Below are 22085 nucleotides of genomic sequence, written 5' to 3'. Positions count from 1 at the left end.
ATGTGTTGGATTTTTGACTCGATCAGCCCCCCCCCCCCATTTTTTTTCGTCATGTGGAGAAAAAAAAAAGCAAACATGAAACCGCTGTACAACTCCACCTTCATGATTTTTAGTGATGGAAAGACTTAGGATCAGGATTTACCATCCGGATTTACGATAGTTAGGGTGAGTTCTTATAGTGATTTGTTCTCATTTTCACCTACTACGTGAAAGTAAGATCCCTGAACTTGGACACGAATTCAAAAAGACTTACCATCCAATTGTTTTTTTTGGTCTGAGACACAAGAGAAATCCAGACTAGATGGATGTCGACAGCAGTGACATTCCTTTGAGAATCATAGAGCAGTTTAGACTGTGTCAAACACCACTTAATCAAAAACAAATAGTATTTTATGGTAATCCCTGAATATTAAAGATGGTAATGCATGCAGTAATCCAGTTAACAGGCTTGTAGCCACACACTCTTCCACTTAAGTTATTTTATTAGATGTGGTTTGCAGTTTTTGGTGACTAAGTATGTTTGAGGATTTCTCTGACATCTGAAAATCTTCATAGTGATTTTAATTGTATTTGCATGATGTTATTATGGTTACCAAATCCATTTTAGGCACTTGGTGCCAGACCGCCAGGATGATTTTAGGATTTGGGTGGCAGAGAATATCACTGCATTCATAGCAAACAGTATTTAAGCGATAGCCAAACAGGTATATATTTTATCATGGCGTGTACTGTACAGATCACAAACATTGTGTAGGGACTAAGAACAATTGTGAAATGTACATTTTTCAATTTACACTAAGTTCTGCAATCAATACACATGTATGGGCGCCAAGCCTGTGTAATAACTCCCTTAAATGCTTTACGTAATATTAGAAAGGCTAGATTTCCAAACTAATCACAAACACATGGTGATGAACATAAAGGATAATCCATCCGTCCATTATCATTAACCACTTAATCCTTTACAGGGTCGCGGTGAGCCGGAGCCTAACCCGGCAGACACAGGGCGCAAGGCAGGACTACACCCTGGACGGGACACCAGTCCATCGCAGTGCACCACACACAATTTAGAATGACCGATCAACCTGAACCTGAACAGCATGTCTTTGAACTGTGGGAGGCAACCCACGCAGACACGAGGAGAACATGCAAGCTCCACACCGACAGACCCCTAGGCCGGAATCAAACCTAGGACCCTGGCGCTGTGAGGGAGCAGCGCTAACCACCACGCCACCGTGCCACCCATATAAAGGATAAAATACCATAAAAATGCATTCAAAACTTTATTCATGAAATACAAATACATGTATAAAGAATTAAAACGCAATGCATGTACTGGTTAGCTAAAGCTTTTTAATCAAAGCTTGTGGTCCTTTAAAAAGTGTTTCTGAATTTAAAGTTGTATTTCTTGCAGGTAAAAAGAATGTAGACATGAATGGTTACACCTAAGTAAGGTATTTCTGATGGGACTATCACATGAGGAAGCCAGAATAAGCTTGGTAAATAATTAAAGTGCAGTATCCTGAGGAGCTATAAAAGCAATGTTAACCATGAAAACTACTGTAAATATATACACCATCCTTTAGACTTCTTTGGTATATAATGACCATGATATGATTAGCTTTTAGTATAAATTATTCTGTAAGTGCTTTTTTGTTTGTAGGGCAAAACAAATAATGGAACTATCATATCAAACATAAACCTAAATACAATATACGTCCTTCATATTTTCATCCAGTGTCAAGTGTATCAAATGTGAAGTATTTTATAAGAAAATATCAGTAAACATTTGTTACATAACATGTTTGAGAGAAAAAAAAAAAAGAAAGAACCAGTGCTGGTTTTAATTATTTCATCAGTTTCATTAAACCTTTTCTGCAAACAAATACTTTTCATTCCAGATTTTCAAACAAGTATTCAGTGTCTTATTGCCTGTAACTAAGGGACTAAAGAGAAGTTTCATGAAAAAGGTGCGGAACAAGTCTTTGCAGTTTGCTCAGCAGTAAAGATGGTTCAGTCTTTTAAGGTGCAGAGACAGTTTTATCGTGCATTCAAAGTACATTCTTCTCATTGCAAAGCTTGATTCCTTCAGACTCTACTTTGTCTGTACTGTTCAAATCCACTTTAATCCAATTTTCAATTTTCTGCTAAATCCCAGTGAAAGCTCCACACTGAAAGCCTTCACTTTTTGTTTCTGTTATTACCTTTTATGGCATTTTCAGTGGTCACTCCCCGCCTTCGTGGATTTACATTGTATTGTCTTTTGAAATTCCCAGGGTGTAGCAGAAGTGGATGTGTGCTAGATGATGCTACTGGTTCTAAAGAAATGGTACATTTTGTTAGTTAAGAATTCACACTGCATAAGATAATCATGAAATCTAACCTACAGGAAACTGCTGTGGGCTACTGCAAACAGCAATACAAAGCAGTGCATTATAAAACATTTTGTGTATCTACATTTTTTAGTTGAGAGATAGTAGGTGTTTTATAAGAAGAACTTCACTAACAAACCTCTGACTCTTTTTTGTAGAATCTGCCCCTTGCTACCTTCAGCATTTTTCTGATGGACAGTGCTAAGATGGGTACCCCTCATCTCCAGTTTCTGTAGTTGACCTTCACCTGAAAATATTAACATAATGAGATAATCCAGAGGCTTCCGAGCAGCGCATCCAGTAAAGGCACTCCGCGCAGATGTGCCCTATAGCCTGAAGATCGCAAGTTCGAATGCCGACTGTGAGTTCTTAGGGGGTGGCACACAATTGGCCGAGCACCGCCCGGGGGAAGGGGGGGCTAGGTCAGCCAGGGTGTTCTCGGCTCACCGCACACCAGTGACCCGTGGTCTGGCCGGGCACCTGCAGGCTTGCCTGTAAGCTGCCCAGAGCTGCGTTGTCTTCCGACACTGTAGCTCTGGGTTGCTGCATGGTGAGTCTGCAGTGTGTAAAGATGCAGGCAGCTAACGGCACATGCTTCGGAGGACAGCGTGTGTCTGTCTTCACCCCTCCCAAGTCTGCGCATGGGTGGTAGTGGTGAGCCGAGCCTAAAAATAACTGGACACGGCTAAATTGGGGAGAAAATAATAATTGGCGGTGACTAAATAAAATTTAAAATAAATAAATAGATAATCCCATTTCATTAAACTTGATTACCCCTTAAATTATGCTTATGGCTGCTAACCCACTTTAAAACCATACCTGCACGATGGGAGATGGGATATTTGATCTTTGTTGCTGGTGGGGTGGCAGGGTTCCCAGGCACCTCTGAATGCAAGAACTGGCTGGTGTCTTTGAAAGGATGAGCAAGCCTATTGTCAGAAGTACTTTGAAGAATATGCTTCTGAGAGTGGTTCATAGGTTTCTAAAGATGAGAATAATAATAATAATAATAATAATAATAATAATAATTCAGGGAAACATTAAGCCTACTGTTGATAACGAGGTTACTAGCCTTCTTTTAGCACTTATTTTTTATTTTATTACATGCCTCTGCCATTTCGAGGTAATATAATAAAAATAGTGTGCAGGCTTGACCAATGCTTTCGGTGTCCTCTAGGACCAAACATTTTTTTCTTTTGTATACTGGTACACTGCAAAATATTAAATCCAAGTTACTCATCAGTCGAAAATCAACTGCTTTATATAATTTTGGATGGTTTACCTGTTGCGTGTTTACTTCAAATGACTTTGAGCGTTTCTTCCGTGCTTTTTTCTCAATGGAGTCATCTCTCTTTACTGCCTTTCTCGACTCTTGTTTGATATTTGACAGCGAGCTGCCCAAGACCAGTGACAAGCTCTTTTTGCCTTCCATATCCTCTGTAGACATTACTGACTCAATACTGATAGCCTGCTTTATTTCAGAGGCTGGTGTTGTGTTGGGCTGGGACATTGCTCTCCCTAGGGGCTCCTCCTCCACCTCCTCCAAGGAGTGCACCGACATCTGACTGCGCTCCTTCTGTCGCGAGAGCCCAATCGCAGAGTCAATGGCCTGCATGCGGGAACGCCGCCTTGCTGCAATGGCAGAAATGCTCTTGGTGTCCGTGACAATCTCCTTTATGGTTTCAGGGCTCATCTGTTTACCTCCCGTCTGCTGTTTCACTTTGCTGCTTTCAGTTTCTAATGACATGTTGGACCGTCGACTGCCACTGCGCTCCTTTACATTGCTCTTGATCTGCTTCGTTTTTTGTGGAAATGAGAACACAATGTGATTTTAATAAAATTACACAAATTAATGACAAAGTAATTATGAGTCCAGTCAATAATTTTGCTAAATCTTGGAATTCCAATATTATTTAATCATTCAATCATGCCCGAGGCAAATTAGGATAACTGAGGTTCTGTTGGAACAATAAAAGACTCCACACAGTCTAGCAAGCTGCTATTGAAAAAAAAATATATAAAAAGTTACCTTCAGCAATGGCTGTCCTTGAAGGCTTGTAGGTGGGGGGGTGATATTCGGACCTCGCCTCACCTGATGTGATTTCGATGTAGACACTTTATTGCTGTCACTGAAGAGAAAGGGTAGTAATTATTTCTTATATATTTAAAAATTATGTTTTGTAAAAGGATAAGGCATCGCCCACCACACCCTGCTTACCTTTCAGAAAGACAGTCCTTAATTCGTGGATGAAGTAACTTTCTGTTTTCATGCACAACTGTCCTAGTTATAAAGTCATCTTTATCCATCTCTGCAATTAAATCCCCTAGATTCAGCTGCCTTGCCACATTTAGTATGGACCCATCCTGAGCCAAACAAGATAATTGTTTCAATTAAGCTTCACAACTTGTATTAGTTCAAATGAAGCGGAGTATATATCGTATGGAAACAAATCTGATAGCCCTTTAACTTCATTCATCTAGTCAATTAACTCTTGATTTTATTAAATATAATCTATTGTTACTGTTGAAAATGATGTATTTAGACATGTTGTGCATGAAGTGCTGTAACCTAATCAGTTCGTATGTCACATCACAAGCACAAGAAATGCCAATATGTGATTGAATAGAAAATGTCTTAAAAATGTAATTCAGCAAAATTGAAACAAACTCCTTCAAATGGATTCCTTTGCACAAAGAAATAATACTAGTGCACACATTATGCAGCTCAAAAAGTTACAAAACAACCATAGCCCATTACCTGCAAGGCACTGGAGGTGATACTGTGGAGAGTCAAAATGTGGTCAAGATTTCCCTCTTCCGCTTCTCGGAAGTACAGTCTATAGAGCTCCTCCAGTTGCTGAGGTACAGGCAACTGGTGGTCTGAGAAGAGGAAAGATTAAACTGATTAGGTCTGGTTACAGTGACATAAAAAGAAAAGTGATAATAAGCCCAATAGACAGTTTGGTAATATGGTTATGCCTTGCCTCCAAAATCTAAATGCAATGTTTTCCTATTCATAATTTTTTGTTTTTAAATACAAACAAAAAAAAAAGTTACTAAGGTTACTGTACCCTCAATGAGGGCCTTTTGCAGCTGTATGATCTCATCACAAAGCGTCCTGTGCTGATCGTAGTGTTGGATGACAAACTCTTTCTGTCGCAGGATATTTCCCTTGCACAGTAGAGCAGACTGCATCTCTGTGTTCTCCACTTCCAGCTCCTGCACTTTACAGAGCAGGGTGAGAATCTCCCGCTGATCCTCGCTGCTTATTCGCTTTGGTAACAGCTCCTCAATCTTCAACGCCTTCATTTTTGTGTTTGAAAGTTTTTGTTCCAATTCCGACTGATAAATAAATAAATAAATAAATAAATAAAATAAGCAGTTCAATCAATAAAATTATTTTAACCATCTAGACGAAAGTTATCTTTCATACATTAATTTGACCAAACGTTACATGTAGAACAGATCTATGCCATATATATATATATATCTATATATATATATTATATATATATAATATATATATATATTATATATATATATATATCTATATATGATATATAAGAAGTTGTGTTATAACTTGAGTTGTGCTTTTGTGGATGAAGAAAAAAGTTATAAGAAACAGATGTCTACAATTATTTATTTCAGCAATTTACTAAAAGTATTCATACTCTGACAAAAGAAAAAATAATAATAACTAGCTAGTTGAGGCACCTTTAGCAATAACATCTTTTAAAAAATTAGGATATTTGTCAATGAGCTTTTTGCATGATTCTTTAGTGATTTTTGGCCATTCTTCAACACAATATTGTTTCAGTTCATTAAAATTCCAAGGACTTCTCTTATGCACAGCCTTCTTCAACTCACACCAAAGATTCTCAATCGGAAATAGATGGGACTTTGACTAGACCATTCCAGAACCTTGACTTTATTCTTCTTTAACAATTTTGTTGTGTGCCTTTGCTTGATTGTTGTGTTGGAATGTCCAGTTGTGCTTTAAACCAAGTTTTAGTAGTGGAGGGTTTCAGATGATTGGCCAATATCTTTTGGTATGCTATGAAATCCATTTTACCTTGTACTGGAACTAAATTTCCTATGCCATTAAAGGAAAAACAGCCCCATAGAAGGATATTACCACCTCCATGCTTGACAGTAGATATGGTGTTCTTTTCTTTGCACACCTCACCAGACTTTCTCCAAACATAACGACCATCAGCTTGACCAAATAGCTTGATTTTTGTTTCATTACTCCACAAAACCTTTGACCAGAACTCATATCCATCACTCAAATGCCATTTTGCAAACTTTAAGTGACTGTCCTTGTGAGGTTTTCCTAAGAATGGCTTTTTCCTGGGCCTGCGACCATTGAGACCTTCACCATGCGATACTCAACCTATGGTTGAAATGGAAACTCCAGTCCCACTTTCAGCCAATTCAGTAAATCTCAGCTTGTTATTAACCTTCCTCACAATTGTTCTACTATTTCTTGGTGAAAGAACCTTCTTTCTTCCAGACCGAAGGAGCGTTGTGACAGTATGTAACAGGATGGCTTGTATGGTGACGTCAGACCCGGAAGAAACACGGTACTGTCAGGTGAAATGTGAATTACGTTGTTGCGCAATTTAATCAATAAACAGAAAATAAAAGGTTGAACAAACGAAAAACACTTGTAAAATAAAACGGCACAGTAACCAAAATGAACAGACAAATAAAACGTACTAACACTAAACAAACAGACAAACGAGTGGACGAACAGATAAACACGGCGAGTTTAAATCAATTAATTACTTTAGGTTTTACTATCTCCTTCTCCAGTCCCTTTCTCCACTCACCGAACACACAACCCTGAGTGAGTAAAAACATGCTGCTTTTATGCAGCTATACAGAGACTCGATTGCTAATCAATCATTCAACTGGAGTTTCGGTACAATTGCACGTGAATTAATAAGTGCAATTCCCTGTGCTCACATATTACTACTATTTACCTGCACGTGAAGTGCTGTGCAATCCTTGTGCCTAAATACAAATATACATTTTAAACACTTGTGTTACACAGACCCATTTAAATCCCGTGTACCAATGACTATGCACTAACATTAACACACTACACATAACATACAACACAAATAAATAGCCCAGGAGCGGGGAACTTTGCCACATATACCCCCCCCGGCAACCCCGGGCGATGCAGAGCGGCAAGCAACCCCAGGCAATGCGGAGCGGCCAATATCCTTGGGCAAAGACGTGAAGAAAGTCAGGACAAGCTGGGGTGTGGGTTTTGGCCCTCTTCTTGGCCACTGCAGCTGGGCGGTTGTTCCCCATGCTTCCTTCAGCAGCCTATGCAAGGGCTGCCGAGGGCCACCAGCATCTAGTCCTGGTCCTTCTGGTGAAGGGAGAGGCAGCTCCTGCTCCTCTCCCCCTGATGGTGATGGAGACAGAGGCAGCTCCAGCTCCTCTCCTTGTGATGGTGGGGGAAGTGATACCAGCAGGCATTCATCCTCTGGTGGTGGAAAGGGACCCAGCAGACATTCACCCTCTGCTGGTGGAGGTGGCAGAGGCAGAGGCAGCTCCTGCTGCTCTGCTCCTGCCAGTGGAGGTAGCAGACAGAGGCAGCTCCTGCTGCTCTGCTCCTGGCGGTGGAGGTGGGAGCAACATGCAGCCTCCTGGCGACGAAGGTGGGAGCGGCATGTAGTCTACCCTTGTTACAGGGGACTGGTGCGGCTCTCCCTCACTTGCAGGGAACAGTAGAGCTGCTCCCTCTCACTCTGGAGACAGTGGTGGGACCTCTCCCTCTGTCGCTGGAGACTGCTCCTCTCCTTCTGACTCTGGAGGCAAAACCAGCAGGCATTCTTCCTCTGCTGGTGGAGATGGGAGCTGCAAGTATCTACCTTCAGCCTCCCACTTGGAATGCAACCTGCTGGGGCAATCCCTTATCGACAGCCAAGTAGTTGATCACCACAGCTGCCGGGTTCACAAAGGGCACTGGGTAGTAGTGTTGGTCCCAGAATTCCCAATGTTCCCCATCCCCATCTCTGGCCCACAGCAGGTCAACAACCTTTGGGAGGTCCTCCCTATTCCACTCCGGGTCTGACACCCAGTACAGCATCTCCTCAGAGGATGGAAAAGGCTCTGTCTCCTCCCTCCTGGTCTGTGGATGCTCTGGGACCTCTCTCTTGGGCTGTGGACATTCAGGCTCCTGCCCCTCAGGCTGTGGAGGTGAAACCAGCACAGACTTCTCCTTCTTGGGCGGTGGATGCACAGAATCCTCCCTTTTTGGCTGTGGAGCTGGCATTCGCTTCCCCTTTTTTCTGGGGGCTGGTCTCGGGGCCTTCAGGCGAAGCCACTCCTCCGTATCCTCCACCTCTCCCGATCGAGGGCCTTCATAGGGGCATACATCCCGGAGATGCCCATACTCCATGCAGGAGGCACACAAAGAGCCTTTCCTTCCTTCAACTCCTCCTGGCGATTAAGCCATGGCTGCCTTTCTTCCTCCCATCCCACTGCATTTGTTTGTGTTGTATGTTACACTACACGAAACATACAACACAAATAACTAGCCCAGGGGCGGTGCACTTTGAAACACAGTACCATGAGTCTTGTACTTCTTGATAATAGAAACAGTTGAAATTGAGATACACAAATGCTTGAAAATCTTCTTGTATCCTTCTGCAGCTTTATGACAATAAAATCATTTTCTGCCTGAGGTCTAAAGACAGCTCTTTACTTTTTCTCATATTGACTTGTTGGTAATGACTGTTCACTTACAATCCAGCATTTTCTAGAATTAGGTTCTGCATTATCATATTGAAATTTCTAGCACCTGGTAGACAATACTATCATAGCATCATAGGGTATTAACACTTTTGAATTAGCAGATTTGAAAAAAAAAAAAAAAAGCTGAAATAAATAACTGTAGAAATTTTTTTTTTTCCTTCATCCACAAAAGCAACACTTTTGCTACAGAAGATTTTTCCTATAATTATTAGTTTGAGAAATTTCTAAAAATTATACATTTCCATTGGGGTATGTAAACGTTTGACCACAGCTGTATATATATGAAATATAATATATATTTTAGATAGCCCTCCTGATTGTCCCTGCATATTCACAACTATTGATGAAAAAAACATCTTGGATTACAAAAGTTTAGTGCTTAATACCACATCCCGTCTTATCTAGCCACATGAACTTCTGGACACAGTGGAAGCCATGAAGATGTTTGGACTGTTTTTAATAAGGCACATGTAAATGTTTAGATATATGGATATTTGCCAACCGTTTGTCTTCTTCCTTTCAGACAGATAATGAGCCATTAGGTAAAAATGCCTACATTGGATTGAGTATTTATTTACTAATCCATTGGTGAGCCTCACATACAGTAATACCCTTAAAATGTTCATATTTAATGTCACATTAAACTGAATGACTAGAGTAAAAAAAATAAAATGGTATACATTCAGATAATGGCAATATTGAACTGCAAAAGCAAACCAGATGCTGACTAACCTGACTACAGTGACTTGCCATAATCTTTAGCTTATCCTTTCAGGAGAATCTTGGTAGACAGCCACTCCTAAAGCTGTTCTACTGATTTTACCTTTAATGACATAGTTTTCCTTTCCTCTGCCAACAATATCCCAATCTCTTCCCGTGCTGCTGCCACCTCCCGAGGCTCGGGTGAATCCACATCCTCACTACCTCCGGCTTCCTTCTCGGGAACTTCCTGGTCTTTATCCCCTTTTTCACTGCGCCTTTCCTCCCGCCATTTACGGACACAACGTGCCTTCTCCCTCTCCCAGCTGAAGAGAGGTTAATATCAGGAAAATATTTTACAACCATGACCTCCCATGTAGATGGGTGAAAATGACATGATATGTACCATAATAAGCTTAAGTTGTTTTAAGGTTAAACGGAATTTGGATGCATGCTTTTCCTTTTATTTATTTTTTGTATAGTACCAATTGTTGTTCCCTTACTGATACTGGATTTAAAAACAAGGTTCAGGGCTGTAAGTGAGTACCACCAACTAAAGGTATCCAAATGTAAAATATACATGGTACACATGTGCAGAGTTTTACAGTATCTTCATAAAATGCAATACACAGAACTAAAATAAGCTTGGTGACGGTATGAAAGTGCAGCGCGATTCCTTGATTTTCAACACATAAAACTGTTTCAGGGTTTCGCTTACTCTGCAACTGTCAATAGGTGCCTGGAGGTATCTATGTGCAACTCCATGTTTGAGTTCTCTAGTTCCACGAGGCTCCGACGGATCTCCATCTGCTCTCTAAATGCACTGATCAGCTGCTCCTTCACGCGATCCAGCTCCCTGCAGCTGTACTGAGCTGAATGCTGCTGCACCTCGGCTGTACAGAGACAGCAGCATTGATATTTGAAAGAGATTTAATGAACCAGAAATTGTGAAATCATACTACTGTAGAATCTTTTTTTTTTCTTACTACACAGATGAAAAGGTAACACAGCTGTAAGTGTATTGCAGTAGGTTTAGAGAACCTATAAATGCAGTTCTGGTTTTATTATAAACCCCTCAAGGCCATTTTTGTTAGCTTTTTTGTAATTTCTGCAAGTATTGCTGTATGAAGCAGCTGGAATTTAATGTAAAACTGAAGGCAATAAAATCAACTAATTAAGCGATCCAAGTCTGTCTTTTCATCAAAAATACCAAAAGCAGTGAAAGTAAAGCAATACAAAATGTAATAGTAAAAACACTACTTTAATTTTTGGTACTGTATTATTTATGACCAAATTAAGATACAGACATGAACAACTGATTTCTTCACACAAGTACCTTGGACATCTCTGATGTTAGCCCTCTCTCCTTTTTTCTGCAACATCGCATGCTGCTCACATATCTTGGCGTTTAGCCTCTCAATCTCTTTATTGAGGTCCGCAATTATGTTGGTATACTGGACCATGTGGAATGACATATTAAACAGATTGCGCTTCACCTATTAAAAACAAATAATGATAAATTACATTCTGGTGTAAGCAGAAGTATGGGCTTTATTGAAGTACAAGTGGTATTTTCAAATCTGAATATGTGCAGTACAACAGTAGTTTTGTTTCTGTGGCTCCACGTTTTGCAGACAAACCCTGACCTTTTTTTCTAGAATCCATTTAAAATAATACACTCAACATTACACTTACATTTAGCACCCTTACTGCTATCTTCTTACCCTGGTTTTGATGTTCTTGGCACGGTCAGCATAGATGAGTGTAGTTCTAGACTCCTCAAAGTATGTGCTGGCGGGGCTTATATGAGCAATCATTACTGTCCTGCTATTCCCACCTAGAGAGTCCTAGATGTCAAATATAAAAATATAAAACATTAAAACTCTCACAGGTGCCTACAAGAAGCTGATCAGGGGTGTGCAGTTTTTGAAAAAAAAAAAAAAAACTTCTTGCCCAAGGAACAAAATGCTAGAAAAATCTACTTGCCCTTCTTAAAACTGTACTTGTCCCCTCACCATCCCACAAAACACACACAAATAGAATATCACTTTTAGGATTTTGCTTTTATTAAACAATGAACATAATCAATTAGTGATTAATAATATATATTTTTCTTAATTGAAAATCAAATAAAAAACATAAGTCTAAACATACTTGCCAAAAACTGAGCCTGTCTAATTTTTGTGCATGGCACATGGCAGAACGAAAATAATAACCAAACTAAAAAGATTCAAACCACGTCAGACCTCACACACCAGGTCAATAGAGACACTAAATTACACTTATGGAGATATTTCTAAAGAAAAACAAATTGAGTATATTTTAAAACTTATTTTTACATTCAAACTAGGTAATCGTAGGGTATATTTCATCATAGAGTGAACATTCTTTTAATAAACTTCAGATTCTCAGCTGTTTAGAAAGGTATAATACGGTATACTTTCAGTGGATAATTGTCCTGATACACAAGCTGAAAGTCATGTCATGTCAGCCAGACCTCAGACAGGTAGAATGTTCACTGGAGCAGAAGGGTTAAAAGGATTGATTTCTAAACTACATTACCCAGAAGAACGGTGTTTGTTTAATACGTTTTGGTTTCCTGTATGGCCATTGGATAAAGAGAAATAATTTTGTTTTGTGGGTGTTGCGCTGTCGGTCTCACAGCGCAAAGTTGTATTTTAAATAATTAAGTCAATCTACAGCTTTACAAATCTACTGCCAACCCCACCTGATTTAAGTAGCTTTTTAAAAAAAAATAATAAATTGCTAAACCATTACATACAAAATAGTTTAAAGGTTTTTTGTAATTTTTTATTTAGCAATTGTCCATTGTCCAATTGTATTAGGCTTAGCACACCGCTACCACCACTGCACTGACTCGGGGTGCTCCAAAGCATGTGCTGTCAGCTGACCACTTCTTTTCACTCTGCAGGCCTGCCATGCAGCCAACCCAGAACTACAAAGTCAAAGGACAATGCAGCTCTGGGCAGCTTACACACAAGCCTGCAGGTGCATGGCCAGTCTACAGGAGTCGCTGGTGCACAGTGAGTCGAAGACACACTGGTCGACCTAAGCCCTCCCCCCCCCGGGCAGAATTGGCCAATTGTGCGCCACCCCCTGGGAAATCCTGTTCACGATCGGCAGTGGAATAGCCAAGACTTGAACCTGCGACCTCCAGGCTATTGGGCACATCCTGCACTCCACACGGTGCGCCTTTACTGGATACGCCACTCGGGAGCTCTGTGATTTTTGTTATGCTAAATATTATTCCTAGAGCCGATGGTCAAACTTTACTGGGCTCCAACTGTAGACAAAGGCAATGTAATAGTATTGTAGTGCAGATCATGCATTAAGGACTTGTCTGTTTAAGATTTGAGGATTATAACTTGTATCAAACAGGTTTAGGTGTACCTAAAAGGATTGCATATATGCTTAAAAGAACATCCTTACCTTGAGAAGCCGTGTGAGTTTGCTGTCCCGGTAGTTGACGTATTGTGCCCTGTTCCCACCTTTCTCACTAAGGGCATTAATGCAATTTCCCAAGGCAAGCAGTGAGCGATTAATGTGTGCCCCTTCCTTCATTCTTTTTCCTCGATTCTGTGTCTAAAAAAAGATATGCTGCCAGTCTGTTAAAATGGTTGAAGAAAATATTTGGAAGGAGAAAAGAGCTGTTGAAGAAAATATTTGGAAGTTTTTTTTTTTTTTTTTTTTTTAAAAAGCTCACTCTGAATGCCAAATTGCAAAGTACTGATCTCATTTGCTACAGGATCAAAGTAAAAGCCGCTACGCACCAGGCACGATGCGATTTTTCATCAGGCAACAAAACCAGCCACATGACCATACACCTGAAGCGACATAGACATGATGAGACATGAAAACTGCCAGACTATAAATCTGAAAAATTGCTTTTGACAAAACTACGATCAAGACTTGTACATATTCATCAACATGATGTGGAAATTATGAGTGTCTTCTCTGATGGTATTTCAACATATATGGTAATAAAGCATACATACCAGGCTTATCCAGTTCCTTTGAAATTGACTCCCATATATTATCTTTCATCTCTGTATATTCATAAAGCTGTGGCTATTTTTCCACAGCAAGTATTATTTTTCCACTGTCATTGTGGATACTACTTCACCTTGGTAACACTGTGCATTGAAGCCGTTCTCTGACTGCTCAATTCTCTAGTAGTCACACAACAACACTGGGAAAGAATAGGATTCAATCCTATTTATTTCGCGTCACTCCCACGCCGCCTGTTGTGTGAAACGTACTTATCAAAAGTATAGGTTCTATTAATTTTGCTGCATCACGACTGGTGTGTAGCAGCCTTTACTTACCAAGAATGACTATTTGTAACCACGTGTAAAGAATGACAAAATATGAGCACAAAAGTATTGCTGAATATTAGTCTGACCTGCGATGCTCTCTCTGTTCCTGCCAGGTCAATCATGAAGAGCCTCCCCACCCGCACCTCCTCAGTGATGTTCTTCACTCTGCTCTTCTGTTTCACCGTGACCTGCAGTACGGCGTGAGAGCGAGATGAGGTACTGTTAGCTGCTGTTGGCTCCTGCATCCGCTGTTTGTTTCCTTTAGTTAGCAGTAGCATAATCTAAAAAAATATATATATATATATAAATAATGAAGTGCTTATTTAGATGGACAAACTTGGGGTAGGGCAGTACTTCATAGCCAAGTGACTTTCAAAAGAGAGGTAAGTAGTGGGAACAAAAACTTACGGCTATGGCCAAAAGTTTTGCATCATCTAGAATTTTAGGATTGAGGCATAAACTGACAAACATTGTAAAATGTGACACTTTGAAATCTAACATGAAATACTGAACAACTACTACGGCTTCTGGTAGACTTTTGCGATATAATTTTGTAGTTTCTTTGATTACGTGACTGATTATATATAATTATGTTCATAGATTTGTTTTTATTTTAAATTGTGTATCAATCTTAAAATTCTTGGAGATGCTTTGTATGTTTGACCATAGCTGTACATACTGTAATTTGTGACATTGGTACTTTTGACTCCTAACAATTCAACCAGATCCAAGTCCTACTTGTTACAGTACTGGCTATCCTCCTTTTTTTAACACAGAATCATAAAATATTCATTAAAGGATTGTTACAAATTGTTACAAATGACATAAATGCTTGATGAATAGTGTATGTGTTTCTGTTATAAGAGCACCCTGGATCAAGCATTGAAAGGACATACTTTGAAGTTCCAGGCTTTGCTTGGCACAGTATGCCTTACACTTGAAGATTACAATCCCTATTTTAAGAGCAGCAAGACAATAACAAAGCTCAGCTGATTTTTGATGATAAGCAGGAGACTGGTGTTCAATACCCAATTAGGGTGTTAGCCAGGAGTTTACATACCATTTATAAAAACAATAAATCAAATATGTTTTAATTAAGCATTAAATGACTGACACTGTGTCCATTATCTGCTAAGCTACCACAGCACTCAGCTAAAGACAAGTTCAATTAGCCACCTCTTTAGCATTGTTGGTGGAGACCTCTGTGATGCCTGTAATCTGGATTTCACCTTTCGAGTCCTCTCTCAGGTCCAGATACCCAGATGCAGGGTTTAGGAGGTCACGAATCATTTCATTGTAGATCTGCAGAGAAAAACGTACAGCACCTTCATTGAAAAGCTCTCCAATTCAAATCTGCCTTATTACATTAAATTGTACAGGAAAATGCATTCAACCTCAACTCATTCCAAATGCAATAAAATAAAATAAAATAAACAAACCTGGATTGATTAAAGACAGTTAGCTGTTGGAGGCAGATGTAGCAAGATGGGCCAGTGTCTGTGCAAACATACCGCAATTTGCATTTTCGTTGCGACAATTTGCAAAGTATATATTTGGTCGTATGTACCAAGAGTAAATATGTTAATAAGACAGCCGCAATATACCAATTCAAATATGTGTCACCCGAGTTATCACACAAGTTGGGCAGGAAATACTTGCGAGTTAAAAGTCAAGACGTGCATTCACTGCCAACGGTATTACAGTCAAATGATCTAAAAGATAAATCCATCTAGATATTATTTTGCATTTGTTTCATGCAGTACATACCTCTGGCAGACAGATATGCAGAACAGGGAAAGAAGCGCTGGACTAGGGATATAATGTGTCAGATGTCAAAGAGGATGTGAGAATGGCAGTGATGAAGCCAATTTGCTAAAAACATTAAAAGTAGACTGGACATTTCCATCAAAGGATTTTAAAAAATCTGTAATTGATCTGAAGCGATCAGAAAACCAGAGGCAGTATAAACTACCTGCTGTTTAATTAGGAAACAGCCAAATGTGTTGCATTTTTCTTTGTGACAGTGCTAAATGGAAAAACAGCAATTCAAAAAACCGTCAAAATCCCCCAAAGTAACAAATCTGCCAATTTTAATACCAGCTAAACTGTCCCATTATACGGTATGAATAGGTGCGTTTCCAATCCCTACTCAATTATACTTCATATTTCGTCTCCCTCTCTACACATCAGCAACGCGATGAAGCCACTCAACAGCTTCTTCATTGACACTGGCCAAGTCTTCATCTTGGATTTGTGGGTGTGCTACACATTCTAGGAGGTGGTCAGCTGTCTGCAGTGCATTACCACAGTTACACATTGGGCTGTCCTTCAAACCCATCTTACAGTGCGGCATTGATGCATCCAGCTCCAGAGCGAATCCTATTTAGTTTAAACTGTAGGTTTATGGGAAGCTTGTACCCAGGTGGATAAGATGTTGGGCAACCTAGCAAATGCTTGTCATGAGAGGGGTTAGTGACACATGTGTGCAGTCCACCGCTCCCAACATGCTGGGGAAACCAGAAATGTCATAGAAATTTGTTTTCAAAGATTGTAAGTTCATCCTGCTTTTAGAAATAATAGGTATTTGGGTATTAGCCTCAAATGCATTAAGCACAACCGGCAACAAACAATAAAAAGTGGACTGGTTAATGCCAGCAACAATTGCGACTATTTAAAAAGTGCTTTCAAAAGTTCTTAACTAATTGACGCAATTGTAAGTGTTGCAATTGCCAACAGCTTTAGTACATCTCATTATAATATTTGAGAACACTCATCTCTATTCCATTCTTGCTCATTTAATCTAAGGCTGAACTGTAAAGAAAAACAGCTGCTGCAAAGCATTCCCTAAAAAGTCAATAACAGCATTGCGCATGTTTAGTACATTTCACTCTTGACTTCTGACTCATTTGCAACTGGTTTGCATCAGCCGCAACACTTCAATACATCTATCCCTTTGTGTTGATGCAACTTACAATGTACCAAGTCTAAACAAGGCTGTCATTTCTGTTCTACATTTTGAGACTGAAGAAAGCGAGGCCCCTCTTCCCTCACGTGCTACATTTAATTTCATTCTTTACACTACAGTGACAAGCCAGTACATTTGACATTTACTGAATAGTGTTAAGAGTAGCAGTTTCCCTCACCTCCAAGTATGACATGGATACATTATAGTCCATATTGTCACTGCCAGCTTCAATGGTCTTAAACAGGTCATTTAGGGTCAGAATATAGATCCCAGGTTCAGAGTCTAGTCCCAGCATGGTGTAAGTCTTCCCTGCACCTAGACAGTGCCAAGAAAAAAATAGCAAAAAATGCTATGTTGCTTATTGAAATTAGCTATGACTTTTGTATTTATTACAGTTGTCATAGCATACAGCTTTTTGCACAAATCTGGGGGATATCTATAGCCACTATTCTCAACAAATCACTTTTTAACTGCTTTACAGTTCTTGAAGAAAAAGCACTACCTCCATGGGTTACAAAGATAAATAGTTGGCTATGCAATTTTTTTTTAAACTCCGAGGCTATGGTTTAGACTATTATACTCACATGCAAGCACTATTTTTATAGCAAAGGTTTATGTAACAAAATGTTGCAACAAGATTTATTCTAAATTAAATAATTACATTGCAACAAGATTTTGAGGGATTGTATTGAGGGAATTAAATCCATAAAAGATTAATCTTTACAAAGACATTGTGTAAATGTTAGTTGGGCAAGATTTTTTTTATTTGTGTTAGATGACAATACCCTGACATCAGCAGCAGCTTTTCCTAAATTAATTTGTTATACCTGTTGGTCCATAAGCAAAAACTGTTGCATTGTAACCAGAAACAACTCCTGCAATCAGATTCTTAGTTGTGGCAACATAAACTTCCTCCTGGAAAAAAGTAACACAATGAAATTTATGGCTCCAAAGATGACAGGAATTCATTTCAAAATAACTCCTTGCTTTTATATTTGTTGCTTTTTGCATGCTTTTTACACTTGGGTGATCAGTAGATCAATTGTAACTGGCAATGCATTAAGATATTCTGTACAGTAAGGACCAAGCTTTCTATCGAAGCTACCTGGGTTGAGGAGTGATCAAATGCCACATCAAACATAAAAGTTTTTTCTCTGGACCGATTCGCTCGCAGTATGTCATCGGGATCTTCAGATGGATCCAGGAGAACTACTATCTGAAAAGGAAACATATAACTGCTCAGTCTGCAAATGTCATGGATTCTACTGAAAACAAATATTTAAATATGCTCTAGCACAGGTAGTAATCGTTGTCAGACACATGGATCCATAGTACTTCTAATAATAATGATGATGATGGCAGAGATGAGACAGTATAATTTAGCTATCGTTCTATAAAATTCACAAAAAACAAATATCTTTCACTGATTAAAGAACAGTAAATTGAAAACACCAAAAGCTTTAGACTGCTCAGTGTATCACAATTACATGTTACAAAAAGACCTTGTTCCAGGCAAGTCTAAACATGCTTTAACTAGAGAAGTGTACATTCCCACAGGTGTATAATATAATTTTTACATAGCGAATTATATATTTTCATCAGGAAATAACTTAATGAAATAATTTATATGTGGATATATGCGATCTTTGACACCGTTTCGCAAGTGAATCAACTATTTTGCTTTTGTATTTTTCTAAAGAAAAAAATATTGACAACTTTGTACAGACAGAGTCAACATGTTGTTTTCTACCAGTAATCTACTGTCTAAAGGACAAGAAAACTTGTGTTAAATTAATCAAAAATACAGGTCTAACCCTTAGGAGAATAATGGGAATGTTTAACACTGAAGAGATAAAGGTTATCTGACTGCACATTTCCTTTGTGTAATCTCACTAAGAGCAATTTTGTCCTGTATTGTAAAATCAAATATAAATGATAAGTTGCAGAGATTTAAAACCAAATTTCCTCCGTGCTCAATATTATTCATGATCTTATTTTTTATTTTTCAATAATTTAACTTAATTGCGTTTCCTGATAAGAATGAACCAATACAAACATTATTATATGGAGTACTGTACTTGTTTAAAAGAAACAACTGAACAGAGCTATATTACTGCCTATATTATAATATGTTTCATTTAAAAGAATGAACATTGCAAGTGTAATCCACAATAAATAACAAAGATCAGCAAAGAGAAGTTAGAAAACTCTCATGGGATCAAATGACAGTAAAGCAGCTTGGAGACCAGTTGTTATTGGAACAGCAATCCCATACTGTACACTCAGCATTTTCAGTACAACTTAATCCTCTAGTACCAGTGTTTCATGGTTACAGCTTCCCTGCATACAATTGTTGCATGTTTACCTAACATATATAATCTCTTCTGATACATACAAAAACTGTATACCGTCTATGTGTGATTACTTTAAGGGGTTTCTACTTAAAGAACACGACACAATGTTATTCAGAACCATTTGCCAACACATGAACAGTTCATAGCACCGACAGTTAGCACTTGAAACAAAGCCCTCCTTCGTTATTTAGGATTGACACAAAGCTGAATAAACCACAGGCAACCTCTCCTCTCACTCAGAACAGTTATTAGAGAAATCAATAAATTTACAGAAACAAAACTAGTTTGTATCACAGTAGGGTGGCATTAGAATAAACTGTACAGTTGTTCATTTGGTGCATTCAATTATTACAAGCACTGCGCATTGAACCAGGGCCAGTCTGCATATAAATATCTATATATTAATAATCACCAGTATTTGCAATGATGATTATTGTTCATGTTCTGTCTATGATGTAGCAATCTCTCCTTACCTGATCTTCTAGGTGTTGCTAGTTTGGGAACACACTGAGCATAAACATAAACAAGAAGCTTATAACAGTTCTGAATGGCAAGCTGTCAAATATCTTTCAGGAAAACCCCAAGGAGTACCCCTACCTGATCATCCACTCTGTGAGCTATTATAGTAGCACCCTCTTCTATCTCTCCATCATTGATTGGACGAATACGGAGAGCAACCTACAACAAAAAAAGAGATTATGCATGAAAACAGTTGATAAAATGCATTACTAGCTCATAAGCACTGTAGTAAACATCTCCATGTAAAATGTGGATTGAAAACCTAACTTGTTCTTCACCCTCCAAGAGGTGGGGTCTTTACAGTGGGATTAAATTATTCTCAAGGGGAAATGCAGGACAGTTTACATTTTCACAATTGTGTGCTATCCCTGCCCTCAGGATAAGTAAAGAAATAGTCAGTATGCAGTGCTTCCAGCTCAGCAAATTCAAAATGAAGAACACATACATGCATGCATACACAAAATAGGCTTGGTGTGGTTATCTAGTGCTGAGTATTTTAAATTTAGTGCAGTTGGGCTATTAGATTAAATAATCTGAGGGAGAATTCTGAGGGATAAAAGTATTATTGTCGATTTTGTAACTTTTGAAGTTTTTTTTTTTTTTTTTAGCCAATAAAAACGTATTAAAAGAATACAGATATTAAAGATGTATGTAGTACTACATTTACATTGTAAAATACATGTATTTTATTAACATAATGTGCCCATTAAGATTATTATATATTTTTTTTACACATTTTGTTAAGAACAGTTATGAACGTATCAAATAAACCGCAACATTAGGTTCCCATTGAAATCAGAAATAGGTATCGTACAGTAATACTTTAGATTACCGGTATTTTTCTTACCGTTAGCTGATGGTCCTTGGACTCTTCTGTGAGATCCTTCATGGCTCCCTCAGGTTTTGTCCCATTTGAATTAATCAATTTTTCTCATTTCAAAATTGTATCAGGCGTCTTACTCTTGCTGATATACGACATCTTCTAATCTTATTACAATAACGGTTAAACTCGCAAATCACATTGTTTCATGCGGCTGTTTTTTCCCCGATATTAACGCTTGAGTGTGGCTGTTTGCTAGCTGACTCACAACGCCACTAAGGCATTCAGCATCACAGGATCAACGTCACTCCAACTCAGATGAGGTTTGCAAATCAGGTACTCGGGGAATTAGTATTTACACATTTCAGTGGCGACAATCACCCGGTTCAATTTGTGACTTTCCCTTTTGCGTTGAGTTGTAATTTATTAATGTTAAGGAAATCTGAAACCCGCCCCAAGTCGATCAGTTTCGCGACCAAAGTGGTTTATTGTAGTTAATTATCCGTCAATCAATCTGTGCAGGTCCATACAATTAGCAGTTAATGTGTTTTATTTTTTTGTTATTTGTTTTTTTTTTTTTTTTTAAATCTTACTGGGTAAAATTACATTTACTAATTAAAATGAACGGCTGCCATGGAAATTAATGCATCACACTCTGCCCCTGCCAAGACAACGATTTACTCACAGGTCTCGGGGTGTCAAAATAAAATAATTACTTAAACATACACACGCACACAGGCCTACCGACAAAAACACGAAGGCTGGTTGAATTTAACCTTGCTGTGGAATATATAACACTATTAGCTAATCACGAACACCACTCCAGTTTTGACTAAATTAAGGCGTTTATACTCCATACAACAAATAATAAAGTTACAACGTTTCACCAATAGTGAATTTAATTTAAACATAAATTAAAGTACGGTATATTGCGGGTCGCTATAGAGAAGGTGTGTTCTTGTTTAAGCTGCTACTTCTCCATTTGGTTATATTATTATTATTATTAAATAAATAAGAACAAAACTTTATATTTCGACTAATAATTGTCTCAAATTGTAAACAAAAAAATATATATTAACATTTACCAGCCTTATTTTGTGTCCTTAAATGCGCTTTATGTTGAAACTGCACTGCGGTTTCCATAGGAACAACCACGCCATTTCTTACCGGAAGTCACTGGCAAAATCTTGGCGAGGGGGCTGGACTACATTTATATTTCGTAATCCTAAATGAACCAAATACATT

General features: G+C 38.6%; 1 protein-coding gene across 3 annotated transcripts; it reads right to left on the bottom strand.

The window, feature by feature from the left end:
* Nucleotides 1-984: 984 nt before the first annotated feature.
* si:dkey-26i13.8 (kinesin-like protein KIF19) lies at nucleotides 985-21999 on the bottom strand. Of its 3 annotated transcripts, none has more exons than XM_041229148.1 (20): nucleotides 20868-21999; nucleotides 20099-20179; nucleotides 18253-18363; nucleotides 17975-18062; nucleotides 17326-17462; nucleotides 15359-15484; nucleotides 14269-14463; nucleotides 13296-13448; nucleotides 11570-11692; nucleotides 11182-11341; nucleotides 10564-10738; nucleotides 9970-10171; nucleotides 5444-5714; nucleotides 5131-5252; nucleotides 4591-4736; nucleotides 4402-4501; nucleotides 3655-4167; nucleotides 3192-3354; nucleotides 2512-2619; nucleotides 985-2318 (listed from the first exon to the last, which is right to left on the bottom strand). In XM_041229148.1, exons 1-20 carry the CDS (start codon nucleotides 20907-20909, stop codon nucleotides 2182-2184), a joined length of 3153 nt encoding a protein of 1050 aa, XP_041085082.1. In that variant the 5' UTR covers nucleotides 20910-21999; the 3' UTR covers nucleotides 985-2181. The 3 variants fall into 3 exon arrangements, with proteins under 3 accessions (XP_041085082.1, XP_041085084.1, XP_041085085.1); XM_041229150.1 differs by having other exon boundaries at nucleotides 3655-4164; XM_041229151.1 differs by having other exon boundaries at nucleotides 14269-14370.
* Nucleotides 22000-22085: the final 86 nt, after the last annotated feature.

The sequence above is a fragment of the Polyodon spathula genome, chromosome 26, assembly GCF_017654505.1.
Source record: "Polyodon spathula isolate WHYD16114869_AA chromosome 26, ASM1765450v1, whole genome shotgun sequence".
NCBI classification, from domain to species: Eukaryota; Metazoa; Chordata; class Actinopteri; order Acipenseriformes; family Polyodontidae; genus Polyodon; species Polyodon spathula.
This window is presented reverse-complemented; position numbering and strand designations above follow the sequence as displayed.

What these genes read in the sequence shown, in the direction of transcription:
- si:dkey-26i13.8 (XM_041229148.1), bottom strand. Translation starts at nt 20,909, where the DNA reads ATGAAGGATCTCACAGAAGAGTCCAAGGACCATCAGCTAACG. An exon ending in CCAAGGACCATCAGCTAACG is followed by an intron (nt 20,180 to 20,867) that starts GTAAGAAAAATA and finishes TTTTTGTTGTAG; the next exon opens with GTTGCTCTCCGTATTCGTCC. An exon ending in GCAAAAGGCCCTCATTGAGG is followed by an intron (nt 5,253 to 5,443) that starts GTACAGTAACCT and finishes TCCTCTTCTCAG; the next exon opens with ACCACCAGTTGCCTGTACCT.